This window comes from Mauremys reevesii, linkage group 4 (assembly GCF_016161935.1).
Source record: "Mauremys reevesii isolate NIE-2019 linkage group 4, ASM1616193v1, whole genome shotgun sequence".
Taxonomy (NCBI): Eukaryota; Metazoa; Chordata; order Testudines; family Geoemydidae; genus Mauremys; species Mauremys reevesii.
In genome coordinates this window covers 150,213,573-150,227,687 of record NC_052626.1, presented here as the reverse complement: position 1 = coordinate 150,227,687, position 14,115 = coordinate 150,213,573, and the positions used below count along the sequence as shown (strand labels likewise).

At 65.3% G+C, this 14,115-nt stretch overlaps 2 protein-coding genes across 2 annotated transcripts; one reads left to right on the top strand and one right to left on the bottom strand.

Moving 5' to 3' along the window:
- Positions 1–1,505, bottom strand: LOC120404131 (zymogen granule membrane protein 16-like). Its single transcript, XM_039536129.1, has 3 exons — positions 1,411–1,505; positions 1,086–1,224; positions 1–325 (listed from the first exon to the last, which is right to left on the bottom strand). The coding sequence occupies exons 1-3, from the start codon at positions 1,457–1,459 to the stop codon at positions 1–3; spliced, it is 513 nt and encodes a 170-aa protein (XP_039392063.1). The 5' UTR covers positions 1,460–1,505.
- An 8,084-nt stretch (positions 1,506–9,589) lies between these two features.
- Positions 9,590–11,452, top strand: LOC120403348 (zymogen granule membrane protein 16-like). The gene is made up of 4 exons (XM_039534340.1): positions 9,590–9,604; positions 9,869–9,939; positions 10,561–10,693; positions 10,931–11,452. Exons 2-4 carry the CDS (start codon positions 9,870–9,872, stop codon positions 11,283–11,285), a joined length of 558 nt encoding a protein of 185 aa, XP_039390274.1. The 5' UTR covers positions 9,590–9,604; position 9,869; the 3' UTR covers positions 11,286–11,452.
- The last annotated feature ends 2,663 nt before the right edge of the window (positions 11,453–14,115 follow it).

The window sequence follows — 14,115 nt, the reverse complement described above, 5'->3', positions numbered from 1 at the left end:
TCAGGCGCCGCAGGGCGCCGCCTTGGCGGGGGGGGCGCCCCAGTGGAAGCCGAGGGCGTAGAGGTAGGTGCCGGCCCGGCCGCTGACGGCCCTGAGCACGGAGCCCGGGGCCGCCGGCAGCGCCAGGAAGGTGCCCCCGCTCTGGTTCCCGAACAGGAAGGTGCGGCCCAGGCTGGTGGTGAAGGTCAGCGAGGTGACGACCCAGAAACTGTAACTGCCTTGAACCTGCACGACGCTCTCGCCCGGCTCCAGGTCCATCTGCACCAGCGTCCCCCAGGCCGCCCCGTTCACACTGCTCCAGGCGTTCCCGTAGCGAACCTGGATCCTGGGGAGACGGCAGGTGCCCCTCAGCCCCGACCCGCAGCCCCCTGGCCCCCCGCTCTGCCGGTGCCCCTCACTCCCGACCCGCAGCCCCTGCCAGCCCAGCCCCCCCAGCTCTGCCGGTGCCCCTCACTCCCGACCCGCAGACCCTGCTAGCCCAGCCCTGCCGGTGCCCCTCAGCCCCGACCCGCAGCCCCTGGCCGCCAGCTCTGCCGGTGCCCCTCAGCCCCGACCCGCAGCCCTGCCAGCCCAGCGCTGCTGGCGCCCCTCACTCCCGACCCGCAGCCCCCTGGCCCCCCGCTCTGCTGGTGCCCCTCAGCCCCGACCAGCAGCCCCCGGGCCCCCAGCGCTGCCGGTACCCCTCACTCCCGCCCCCCAGCCCCTGCCAGCTCAGCCCTGCCCTCTCCAGCCCTGCCAGCGCCCCTCACTCCCGACCCGCAGCCCCTGCCAGCCCAGCCCTGCCCCCAGCTCTGCCGGTGCCCCTCACTCCCGACCCGCAGCCCCTGCCAGCCCAGACCTGCCCCCCCCAGCTCTGCCGGTGCCCCTCACTCCCGACCCGCAGCCCCAGCGAGCCCAGCCCGGCCCCCTGCCCTCGCGGTGCCCCTCACTCCCGACCCGCAGCCCCTGCTAGCCCAGCCCTGCCCCCCAGCTCTGCCGGTGCCCCTCACTCCCGACCCGCAGCCCCTGCTAGCCCAGCCCTGCCCCCCAGCTCTGCCGGTGCCCCTCACTCCCGACCCGCAGCCCCCCACTGTCCCAGAGCTCACCCATGGAGGGTCAGGACGCCCGTCCAGATCTTCATTGCAGTGATGGGCCCGACAATCTCAAAATTGGTTTGGGAGAATTCGTCCCCCCCGGTGCCGCCATAGAGCCCGGAGAACGAGGCTGCTGCAGCTTGGTCCTGAGCTGCAGGAAGATAAATCAGACTTGAGATGCAGGGCGGGGGCTGGGCACAGGGGGCCCCCTCCCCTGGCGCTGGGACAGGCCCCTCTAGGGAGCGAGGACCCCCACCCCCACTCTAAGCGTCTCCCATCCAAACGCAGCACAAGTCACGCCCTGATCCCACCTGTTCCCCCCACCCTGAGCTCCTACCTCTGCAGACGCTGGCGCCAATCGCCACGAGGAGAAGGAACCGGAGCATCCTGGCTGGGGGTCTCGGCAGGACGTCTGCAAACAGACAGCGGGGAGGGAATTCGCCTGGGTTCCTTATTTTCAAACCGTTCGTTTCCTACAAAGGCTCCTTTCCAGGCACCAGGAACTGGAAAATTCCTACCAAATCCGTCTAACATCAGCTGAACCTGAGAGGCGGCTTCTCTGGGGTGGGGCCCCTTCGCCCAACGCTGAGATGCAGCCGGCTCTGGGGTGGAGCGCGAGGGACCCCCTCGCCCGACACTGAGATGCAGCCGGCTCTGGGGTGGAGCGCGAGGGACCCCCTCACCCGACACTGAGATGCAGCCGGCTCTGGGGTGGAGCGCGAGGGACCCGCTCGCCCGACACTGAGATGCAGCCGGCTCTGGGGTGGAGCGCGAGGGACCCCCTCGCCCAACACTGGGATGCAGCCAGCTCTGGGGTGGAGCGCGAGGGACCCCCTCGCCCAACGCTGGGATGCAGCCGGCTCTGGGGTGGAGCGCGAGGGACCCCCTCGCCCAACGCTGAGATGCAGCCGGCTCTGGGGTGGAGCGCGAGGGACCCCCCTCGCCCAACGCTGTGATGCAGCCGGCTCGGGGGTGGAGCGTGAGGGGCCCCCTCGCCCGACGCTGAGCTACAGCCGGCTCTGGGGTGCAGCGCGAGGGCCCCCTCACCTGACGCTGAGATGCAGCCGGCTCTGGGGTGGAGCGTGAGGGACCCCCCCCCTTGCCTGACGCTGAGATGCAGCCGGCTCTGGGGTGGAGCGTGAGGGACCCCCTCGCCCAACGCTGAGATGCAGCCGGCTCTGGGGTGGAGCGCGAGGGACCCCCCCTCACCCAACACTGAGATGCAGCCGGCTCTGGGGTGGAGCGCGAGGGACCCCCTCACCCGACACTGAGATGCAGCCGGCTCTGGGGTGGAGCGTGAGGGACCCCCCTCGCCCGACGCTGAGATGCAGCCGGCTCTGGGGTGGAGCGCGAGGGACCCCCTCGCCCGACGCTGAGATGCAGCCGGCTCTGGGGTGGAGCGCGAGGGACCCCCCTCACCCGACGCTGAGATGCAGCCGGCTCTGGGGTGGAGCGCGAGGGACCCCCTCACCCGACACTGAGATGCAGCCGGCTCTGGGGTGGAGCGCGAGGGACGCCCTCACCTGACGCTGAGATGCAGCCGGCTCTGGGGTGGAGCGTGAGGGACCCCCCCCCTCGCCTGACGCTGAGATGCAGCCGGCTCTGGGGTGGAGCGTGAGGGACCCCCCCCTCGCCCGACGCTGAGATACAGCCAGCTCTGGGGTGGAGCGGCGGAGCAGGAACGCTCCAGCCATGGCACTTACCTTTCCTTGGGCCAGCCGCTGAAGCTGGGGACCTCAGTTCATGGTCTCCTTATATCGGGTTCCTGGAGGCGGGTGCCACCCCCCAGATTTGCCCTGGCTGTTCCCAGCCCGGCCTCTGTGCCCCAGGGAGGGAGCTCGGCCGATAAGGGGCCACTCCTGTTTGAGTAGCCGATAGCTCCTGGAGAGAGGTCACCAAAGGGCTCGCGGGTGGGTGGGAGGCGTTGGCTGCGGGTGCCTGGAGCCACCAACCCACCACATTCGCTGCCGCAAACGGCCCCGGCCTGTCGGTGGAACCAGAACCCGGCGCTTTTACGGCTGCGTCCCGAAGCAAACAGACTTCGCCCCACGTTGGGGCCGATTCCCCTTGGTTCTTCCTCTGCCCCGCGGCCCCGTGGGGTCTGGGTGCCGCCTGCGGCCTGCGCCCGCGGCGGGGTCCCTGCCCGCTCCCTGGTGCGCATTGCAGGGGTGTTTGCTGGGCTCCGTGTTCACGGTGCAGGAGGCACGTCACAGAGAGGTGCCTGGTGCTTGGAGTGGACGGGCGGGGGCCTGGGGCGGCCGCGAGGTCCACGGGGTCTGTGCCCAGAGATCCCCTGGCCACGAGGCGCAGGAAGCAGATGCTGCTGCTCGGTGGCTGCGCCCGGGACGCAGGGCTGTGTCTGACGCCCGCCCCACACCCCACTTTCTGGGGTGCGTCTGCAGCCCAGACCAAAGCCTCCAGCGTCTCTGTCTGCGACCAAACCAGCCGAGCGTCCCCGTGTTCCCGCCGCCCCCAGCACGAGATTCTCCTGCTCGGCTTTGCAGCCCGAGCCCGAGGCCCCCTGTGCGTCTGCGACCCAGACGCTGCCGTTGCCGGGTTGTGGCTGCGATGGGGGGAAATCAGACGCCCCGAGCGGCGTCTACGACCCAGACACAACAACCGTCGCTTTGCTGCATCTGCGACCCGACAACTCGGTGTTTCCCCGGGGCTCTCTGAGCCCCAGACAGACCCAGTCGCTCCTCCGGCCTCGGCAAGCCCAAAGCACAGTGGATTTCCCCGCGGAGCAGGACAAGCTCCGTGTCCCAGGCGGGTGAGGCGACCCCGTGGTGGAGGAGAGGGGCAAAGCGCGGTCCGGATGGTAAACTGAGGCAGGACACGCCTGTCTCACGGGGGGAGGGCGCCCCCTGCAGGGGTCAGCCCGAAACAAAGCCGCCTTTGCCTTGTGTTCTCCGCCCCCCGAAGGAAGTGGGGCACCGAGGGGCCTGGCCGAGCCGAACGAGCTGAGCCACAGCCGGCAGCTGGGAGCAGCTTCTCCCAGCGGGGAGGTGAGGACGCTGGGTTAATAGATAACAACCAAACGAACACAATCCCCCGTCTGCTGGCAAATCACCTGGGCACTGCCCTGGGCACACACGGAGCCGTCACCCGCCCCAGCCTGGCTTCCTGAAGGCCGAACAGTCACTGGTCCCGGCCCCGAAAGGCCGGAGATTTGGCCGAAAATCCTGAGATTTGGTTACAAACCAAGAGATTTTTTTAAAATGTTCTTTTTATTTGCCTGCCGGGTTGTGTGAGGGCCGGAGTCGCGTGTGAGAATTCGGGATTTTCTCCGAGGGAGCTGAGATTGAAATCCGGCCCCAGTGTCAATGGGGTCAGGGCCGGATTCTGATCTCAGCTCCCCCAGGGTCAATCCGGAGTCACGCCCTGACTGCCGTGGGGTGAGAGCCGGATTCTGATCTCAGCTCCCCCGGGGTCAATCCGGAGTCACGCCCTGACTGCCATGGGGTGAGAGCCGGATTCTGATCTCAGCTCCCCCAGGGTCAATCCGGAGTCACGCCCTGACTGCCGTGGGGTGAGAGCCGGCTTCTTATCTCAGCTCCCCCGGGGTCAATCCGGAGTCACGCCCTGACTGCCGTGGGGCGAGAGCCGGATTCTGAGCTCAGCTCCCCCGGGGTCAATCCGGAGTCACGCCCTGACTGCCGTGGGGTGAGAGCCGGATTCTGATCTCAGCTCCCCCGGGGTCAATCCGGAGTCACGCCCTGACTGCCGTGGGCTGAGAGCTGGATTCTGATCTCAGCTCCCCCGGGATCAATCCGGAGTCACGCCCTGACTGCCATGGGCTGAGAGCTGGATTCTGATCTCAGCTCCCCCGGGGTCAATCCGGAGTCACGCCCTGACTGCCGTGGGGTGAGAGCCGGCTTCTGATCTCAGCTCCCCCGGGGTCAATCCGGAGTCATGCCCTGATTGCCGTGGGGTGAGAGCCGGATTCTTATCTCAGCTCCCCCGGGGTCAATCCGGAGTCACGCCCTGACTGCCGTGGGGTGAGGGCTGGATTCTTATCTCAGCTCCCCCGGGGTCAATCCGGAGTCACGCCCTGATTGCCGTGGGGTGAGAGCCGGATTCTTATCTCAGCTCCCCCGGGGTCAATCCGGAGTCACACCCTGACTGCTGTGGGGTGAGAGCCGGACTCCGATCTCAGCTCCCCTTTCGCCTCGCGTTGCATTTGGCACAATGGCCTGGGCTGATTTGCAATAATCTCAACCCCAACAATAACCCTAATCTGTAATAATCACTTGTGCTGGCAGGGCGCAGGGTTGGGTTCTTGGCTGGCAGCTTTCCCGGGAAACTCTCCAGCTCCCGGGGAGATGTTAGAGCACGTGACGCGTGTATCACTACATATAAATACGCCCATGCAGATTAATTCTTCAGCCAGCTGGTCCCACTCAGGTATGTGCCGCTGCGTGTGAAAAACTCATCTGTGATCCATTAATGGCTGGGCCGGCGGGGCCCTGCGCTCGACGTCCTGGCGTTTCTCCGCTCGTCTCTGCGGGGAGCTAACGCGTGAACGCCGCTAGTATTACTTGTCGCAGTGCTGTGCGTTGTCATAAGGCACCGGGCGTTAGTGATCGCTGTAGTGTGACGTTGCTCTCGTTACATGAGCAAACACGATTTTTATTACTTGTTCCTGTTGTCCCTAAGCATCATGAGCTAGTATCGGATCCCTGCAGCACGGCTTTTATTGCTGACTATATCGTTTTCTTTATTAAGATATTTTTATATACAAGTAACTTAACACAGAACTAAATGTATTTCCCCTCTAGGGGGCGCCGGCTCCGATCCAGCCCCGGGGCAGGGACTGGCTGGCTCAGGGGTGGGGCCTGGGACCCGGGGTCCCCGTCTGTCACTTGTATCCCGTACCCAGGATGCTGCCGCTGCAAAGCCGGGTCGTGACCCTCGGCCTCCTGGCTAATTCGGCCCCAGAAATTGCAGGTGAGTAAAACAAACCCCCCAGCTCTGCCGGTGCCCCTCACTCCCAACTCGCAGCCCCTGCTAGCCCAGCCCTGCCCCCCCCCAGCTCTGCCGGTGCCCCTCACTCCCGACTCGCAGCCCCTGCCAGCCCAGCCCTGCCCCCCCCCCAGCTCTGCCGGTGCCCCTCACTCCCGACCTGCAGCCCCGGCTATCCCAGCCCTGACTCCCCGCCCACTCTGCCGGTGCCCTCACTCCCGACTCGCAGCCCCTGCCAGCCCAGCCCTCACTCCCCCGCCCCCGCTCTGCCGGTGCCCCTCTCTCCCGACCCGCAGCCCCGGCTAGCCCAGCCCTGGACTCCCCCCCCGCCCCGCTCTGCCGGTGCCCCTCACTCCCGACCCGCAGCCCCCCACTCTCACCCGGGGAGGGGGAGGGCCCCTGCCCAGACTTTCACCAACAATCGCGACCGAAGCTGCCCCCCATGAGCCCTGAGAGGGAGGCTGTAATGGAGTGGACATAAACCAGCCATGAGCTGCGGCTGCCTCTGGGGTGGAGCAGCTGTTTCGACAGGTGCTAAGTCTCACCCTAAATTTCAACGGCAGGAGCCGAGACTGGAGCGAGGGAACCGCTCTGTCTCCCAGAGCGAACCATGGGACTGACGCGCTGAAGATACAGGTGTCAGTTGAAGTCCTTCTTATGTCGCTTTCTGCCTGTACATACTCACGCTGGAGGCGGGTGCCACCCCCCAGATTTGCCGTGGCTGGTCCCAGCCCGGCCTCTGTGCCCCAGGGAGGGAGCTCGGCCGATAAGGGGCGTTGGTGCCACTCCTGTTTGAGTAGCCGATAGCTCCTGGAGAGAGGTCGCCAAAGGGCTCGCGGGTGGGTGGGAGGCGTTGGCTGCGGGTGCCTGGAGCCACCAACCCACCACATTCGCTGCCGCAAACGGCCCCGGCCTGTCGGTGGAACCAGAACCCGGAGCTTTTACGGCTGCGTCCCGAAGCAAACAGACTTCGCCCCACGCTGGGGCCGATTCCCCTTCGGTTCTTCCTCTGGCCTGCGGCCCCGTGGGGTCTGGGCCCCGGTCCCTGCCCTCTCCCCGGTGTGCATTGCCGGGCCTTGCTTTGGTAGGGTCTGTTTGCTGTGAAGACATGTCACAGGAAGGCGTCTGGTGCTTGAAGTGCACGGTCCTGAGTTCTGGGGGGAGTTTATCCAACAGTGTCAGACCAGATGCCGAGAACGTGTCTTGGGTACGACCTGGACACAACAGACGATGCCGGGTTGTGTCCACGGCCCAGACAAAACACACTTTCCTGGCTGGTTTTTTTTCAATCCTCAAACCCTCAAACAAAGAAACTTTTCCCTGTGTCCCCCACACCCGAAACAAAAGAGAATTTCGTTGATGGTCTTTGCAACCCTTTGTGTTGTCTGAGACCCAGAATATCAGAGGCTGCTTTGTTGTGGGTGTGACACAGACAAAACAGTTGGGAGAAAGATCTGATGGGAGCTGTTGGGAGAAAACTGGCTGGAGCTGGGGAACCCAGCGTTAGAATTACAGGGCAATTACATTACCCTAAATAAAAGGATGGGAATTCATGTCAGTCAACACGGGTTTGTGGAAAATAGATCCTGTCAAACGAACTCGACATCTTTTTGCGATGAGCTTACAAGTCTGGTTGATAAAGGGAATAGGGTGGACGTACTATCTTAGGCGTCTGTAAGGTGTTCGGTACCACACAACATTTTGATGAAAAAACGTAGACAATATAAAATTAACACGGCACGCACTGAATGGATTCAAAACTGGCTAACTGATAGATCTCGAAATGTACCTGTAAGTGGGGAATCGTCCGCAAGCGGAGGGGTTCCCAGCAGGGTCCCTCAGCGATTGGTTCTTGCCCTCTGCTATTGAACATCTTTATCAGTGACCTGGGAGAAAACACGAAATCGTCTCTGACAGACAAATGTCAGGGGGTAGCCGTGTTAGCCGGTTGGGCATAAGCTTTCAGAAACACTAGCCCAGGAACCAATCCCTGCAGCAAACCTCGTTGCCTGCCCTGTCCCTGTAGCTACTCTGGTGACACCATCCGGGGCTCGGTCACCTGCACATCTACCAATGTGATCTATGCCACCACGTGCCAGCAAGGCCCCTCTGCCGTGTCCACAGGCCAAACCAGACAGTCTCTACGGAGAAGAATAAATGACACAAATCAGAAGGGGTCTGGGGGTGATGCGCTGGGAACAGGAGCCCCGAGGTAAAGGCAGCAGACGAGGAGTTGCAGGAAGCCTGGAGCGCAGGCCCGGAGACGTGCTGCGTTTGAACCTGGCTTGCTTTGGGGTGTCTGAGACGCCCAGGCGGGACTCGGGGGCCCTGCATCGGGCCCGGGAGCGGCCGCTTTCAAACCCATCGTGGGGTGTTTTCCTGAGCCTCGACTCACCCCGCGGGATTTGGGGAACGAATCAGCGATGCCCGGCAGCAGGGCGGGAACGGGGCTCGGAGAGGGACCATCTCCCTTTGCCAGCCAGTGAGGCGACTGCCCTGTGGCGGAGAAGAGGAGAAATGGTAAACTGAGGCAGGCTCCGCCTATTGCCCTGCGGGAGGGCGCCCCCTGCAGGGGTCAGCCCTGCCACATCGCCAAACCAAACAAACTTTCCCCTGGCTTCTCTGCGACCCAAGGAAAATAGATTTTCCTCAGTGCTTTTGGGAACGCAAACATGGGCGATTTCCCCGATGGGCGTTTGCAAGCCAAGGACGCCAGTCTGGACCAAACATCGCAGCGCCGGGCTAGCGCAGGCGACCCCGCGATGCCCTTCGCTGGCTCGGGGAGGTTTGAAGTCCACCTCCCGCCCTGGCTGATTGCAGGTGGCAGCTGAGAACTGCTTCTTAGAACAAGAAGGTGAGAAAGTTGGATTACGAAACAGCGAAAGTCAAACACAATCCACGTGTCTGCTGGCAAATGACCCAGGAACTGCCCGGGACACACGAGGAACATTAATCGCCTCGCCGGGGGCTCCTGGAGAAATCACAGGCCTGGGCACCAAAGAGGCCTGGGATTTGCTTGCTTGGTCACGAGGGTTTTTTTTAAAAAACAATGGGGAGTCCGGTGGCACCTGAAAGACTGACAGATTTCTGTGGGCAGAAGCTTTCGTGGGCAACCCCCCCCACTTTAACGTAAACATCCCTGTTTGCCTTCTGGGCGGCGTGAGCGTTCGGGTCCCCGGAAGAGTTCAGACTTTGCCCTGGGGGAACTGGGAGCAGGATCTGGCCCCACTGTCAATGGAGTTGGGGAGCATTGGGATCTGCCTCCCCCGGGGTCAACCCGGAGTCCCCCCTCCGCCCCCAGTGGGGTCAGGCTGGGATTCAGCTCCCCCGGCTGCTCGCTGACGCGCTGCGCTGCTATCGCGGGACATCCCTGGGCTCGGCAAACCCGCGGGGGGGGGGGGGGGGATTTGTTATCTTTGGCTGGGGATTTCCTGGGAACGACTCCAGGCCCCCGGGAGATGCGCCCGATGACGTGACACCCCCACCCAGCGCGCTCCAGGCACCTATATAGACGGTGCAGGAGGATTCACCGGCCAGCCAGTTCCACGCCCAGACAGACCCAGAACCAGGTAGGGGCGGCTCGGCTTTCTTTGACACGCTGGCTGGCTCAGGTGGCCGGGACGGGGGGGGGGGCCTGGCCGCTGGGGGGGGGGGGGGCTCCGATCTGGCCCCAGGGCAGGGCCTGGCTGGCTCAGGGGGCAGGGAATGGGGCAGGGGCCTGTCCCCGGTGGGGGGGTGGGGGCTCCGATCCGGCCCCAGGGCAGGGCCTGGCTGGCTCAGGGGGTGGGGAATGGGGCGGGGGGTTCCCAGCCTGTCACATGTGTCCCGTACAGGATGCTGCTGCTGCTGCAAATCCTCCTTGGGACTTTTGTCCTTCTGGCAAATTCGGTCTCAGAAACTGCAGGTGAGTAGAACAAACACACAGCCCCACTGGTGCCCCTCACTCCCGACCCGCAGCCCCTGCCAGCCCAGCCCTGCTCCCCGCCCCCAGCTCTGCCGGTGCCCCTCACTCCCGACCCGCAGCCCCTGCCAGCCCAGCCCTGCCCCCACCCAGCCCTGCCGGTGCCCGCAGCCCCTGCTAGCCCAGCCCTGCCCCACCCAGCCCCCCCGGTGCCCCTCACTCCCGACCCGCAGCCCCTGCTAGCCCAGCCCAGCCCCCCCCCCCAGCCCTGCCGGTGCCCCTCACTCCCGACCCGCAGCCCCTGCCAGCCCAGCCCTGCCCCCGCCCCAGCTCTGCCGGTGCCCCTCACTCCCGACCCGCAGCCCCTGCCAGCCCAGCCCTGCCCCCTCCAGCTCTGCCGGTGCCCCTCACTCCCGACCCGCAGCCCCTGCTAGCCCAGCCATGCCCCCCCCAGCTCTGCCAGTGCCCCTCACTCCCGACCCGCAGCCCCTGCTAGCCCAGCCCTGCCCCCACCAGCCCTGCCGGTGCCCCTCACTCCCGACCCGCAGCCCCCACTCATCCCCTGTACGAGCCGATCTCTGATCCCAGCTGCCCCAGTTCTATCCTCTCGTTCCCTCGTTCCAGCCCAGGCCCGGTTCTCCTATTCCGGGGAGTACGGCTCGGCTGTGGGGACCTCGTTCTCTTACTCTGGAGACCACATCTGGGGCCCCATCACGGCCTTCCGGGTCTGGGAACACCCCGGCAGCTTCATCAAAGCGTAAGTCCGGGGGCGGGAGGCTCAGAGGGGGCTGGAGGAGTGGGGGGTAGATCCAGCATCGGGGGGTGGGAGGTCTGGGATTTGGGGAGCAGAGGGGGGACGGGGAGTCAGAGGCAGACACGAGGGTGGGAGGAACGGCAGGGGACTCAGTGGACAGGGAAAGGGAGGGGGATTTTGGGGTTCTACCCACATCCTGAGGGGTTGGGGGGCTGACTCAACCCGCTCATCTCCCCCCAGCCTCCAGTTCCAATTTGCTGGCACGTGGAGCAAGACGTACGGCTATGAGGAGGGCAAACATGACGAGGTGACCCTGTTCCCGGGCGAGGAAATCACGCAGATCTCCGGGAAACACTCCACCTACGTCTTCCAGCTCATCTTCTCCACCAACCACGGACGCACCTTCTTCTTCGGCCAGCCGGCCGGGGAGAGCTTCAACGCCGTCCCCCTGGAGCAGGGCAACGTCCTGGCCTTCGTCACCGGCCACCACAACGGGGTGGGCATCACGGGCATCGGGATGCACTGGGACCACTCCAGCTCGCCGGCGTTAAAAGCCTATGCCCAGGTCCCAGAGGCGGGGAATCCCTCTGGCTAATGGAGCCCATCCAGGCCAGCAAAATCCTGTGGCGGGGCGTTCCCCTCGTTAACACCTCGGCCTGTGCCCGCTCCGCATGGCACCGTGGAGCCAGTCGCTGGCTGTGATCAGTGGCTGATTAACTAGAGCCAGATTGCTTGATTTACGGACGTGCTCATTAAAACGATGAAGCCTCAATCTCTGCTCTGTTTTCATCCAGAACACGAGGTCTCTGTTTACATTTGGGTTTGGCCCGGGGGCTGTTTCTGCCTGGATCCCTCCCCCAGCGCAGGGATGCGGCCACCTCTGGGGCGGAGCGCGGGGGCTGTTTAGCCAGGGATGCCCTGCGCGGTGCTCAGCTGCGGCCACCTCTGGGGCGGAGCGCGGGGGCTGTTTAGCCAGGGACGCCCTGCGCGGTGCTCAGCTGCGGCCACCTCTGGGGCGGAGCGCGGGGGCTGTTTAGCCAGGGACACCTTGTGCGGTGCTCAGCTGCGGCCACCTCTGGGGCGGAGCGCGGGGGCTGTTTAGCCAGGGACGCCCTGCGCGGTGCTCAGCTGCGGCCACCTCTGGGGCGGAGCGCGGGGGCTGTTTATACCTGGGTGCTGAGCTCAAGTCGAGCTCAATCTTTGTGAACCAAGCCAGGCCTGGGCGTCTGAACACGCTCAGCCCGTCCTCAGGGAACTGTCTCTAGGAGCCAGGTGCGAAATCTTCCCCTCAGGGGGTATTAAGGCCAGTCCCCGCCCTGCGTCATACACGCGATCTAGAAACAGGAACATTTCACCCGGGGCCCAGCTCCTCCCCAGCGTCCAAGCACAGCCTGGCCCGCCCGGTCTCGCGGACACAGGTGCATTGTCTGACACCTCCTGGCTGTCACTGGCCAGAGAACGGCTGGGATGGAGTGTGTGTGGGGGGGGGTTTCTTGGGTTTTATTTCTGGGTTTCCCAGGGGGTTGCAGGCAGGGGGGTGGGACTCAGTGTCCCCGGGTGTTACGGGTGTAACGAGGGAGCCGAGAGGGAGTTTGTTGGGACACAGGACCGGAGAGGGAACTCGGGACCCCGGCCCGGCCTGGAGGACGGAGACCCCAGAGACTGGTGACCTGGGGACCCAGAGACCCAGCTCAGGAGTCGCAGCCGGTTCTGGCCAGTGGGGACAATGGGCTGCGGGGAGAGGACCCCGGTGACCTGCCCAGCCGGCTTCAGCCAGAGGGGGGCTGAGAGGAGACCCAGGCCTGCCTGTTTACGACCCTGTTTCCCTGGAGAGAAGCCAATTAACGGGGCTTGGGGCCGGGTATCGGAGGCCCAGCTGGGCGCCGGGGGGCGCGGGGCTGGAGGGGGGAGCAGGCAGAGCCCCACTGGCTGCAGGGGGGCTGGGATGTGCCGGGCTGGGGGAGGCCAGGCCTGAGGCCCGGAGAGTTTCCTGTGCTGGATTCAACCCTCAATGAACCTCCTGTGTTACGCTGGGGGAGAGTCGCTCGCGGGGGGGGAATCGTCCCCTTTGGGGGGTGGAGGCCCCGGGGGCCCAGAGCGAGGGGGCTCCCTGGGGGGCCCACGGCAGAGACAGACGTGCTGAGGCTCAGAGAGGGGTGGCTCCAGGAGGTGGGGGGCCCGACCCCGAGGGAGAGGGGCCCCCCCGAGAAGGGCCGTCACACTGAAGGGGGCTCCCCCACGGACCGCATGGGGCCATGAGTGGGCCCGACCTGGGAGCCCGTGACAACGGCCCCCAGATAACTCCCAGCCTGTTGTTAAATGATCCCCATGGAGCTATGGGTCGGGCTCGTCACCCCTTAAACCCGCTTCAGGGGGACCGGACGGCGCCGGGCGCTCTAACGCCGACGGCAAACGGGCCTCCCGGGAGACCGGCCCAGACCGGCCCAGGCAGCTGCTCCGGGCGGCAGAAATGTCTGGGCTGCCCCGGAAACAGACACGACGAAATCCATCCACCCCGTCCCCCAGAACCTCGCTTTGGGGCTGCACCCTGCCCATAACGAACAATTAATGGCTAAGGAGCTAATTAGTAAGCAGCAGGCGAGCTGGCAAGGAGCCCGGGGAGCCAGCAGCTGCGGGTGCAGAAACGGAGCGAGACCCCCCAGCAATGGAGGCCTGGGGGGCCCAGCTGCACCCCACTTTGACCGGAGATTCAGGGGGGCTCGGAGCGGAGGAAGGAGCTTTTCCCGGGGAGCCCGGGCCATGCAGCGAGCGGGCCCGGCCTCGGCTCCTCACCCCAGTGAGTTCAGCGCCACCCAGCCCCATAGCCCGGCTCACGGGGGGCAGGGAGGGGGCTCAGCCCCCCCCCATCCTGGCATGCCCGTGGGTGCCTCAGTCCCTGTTCTCTGCCTCTTCCTCCGGTCCTGTCCTTCCCCTCCATCCCCCTCGCCCCCCGCAGCCCCGTACCCAGCCCCCCCACCACTTAATGGGCCTGAACCCTTTCCCCAGGGCCCCTCCCAGCAAGTGTCCCCCCCCCGACAGAGACAGATTTTAGCCCCCCGAGCTGGATCCAGGGGGTCTCCAGATGGCTGGGGGCAGGGGTGTGGGGGGGCAAGCTGGTGGGCGGGGGTGGGGGGGTTGGGTGGGGGGGGAGGGGTGTGTGTGGCTGCAGGCCTGTGGGGGGAGGGATGGATGGAAGGGTGCAGGGGGCTGCAGGGGTGTGGGGGTCGATGGGTGCTTGCAGGGGGGTCTGGGGATGGACGGATGGAGGGCAGGGATGGAGGGAGAGAGGAGGGCATGGGGATGGAGGGTGTGGGGTGGGGGATTGGGGGATAGGTGGTTGGAGAGGAGGGGATGGGGAAGGAGGGGATTGGGGGATGGGGATGGGGCGGGGATGAGGGTGTGGGGTGGGGGATTGGGGGATAGGT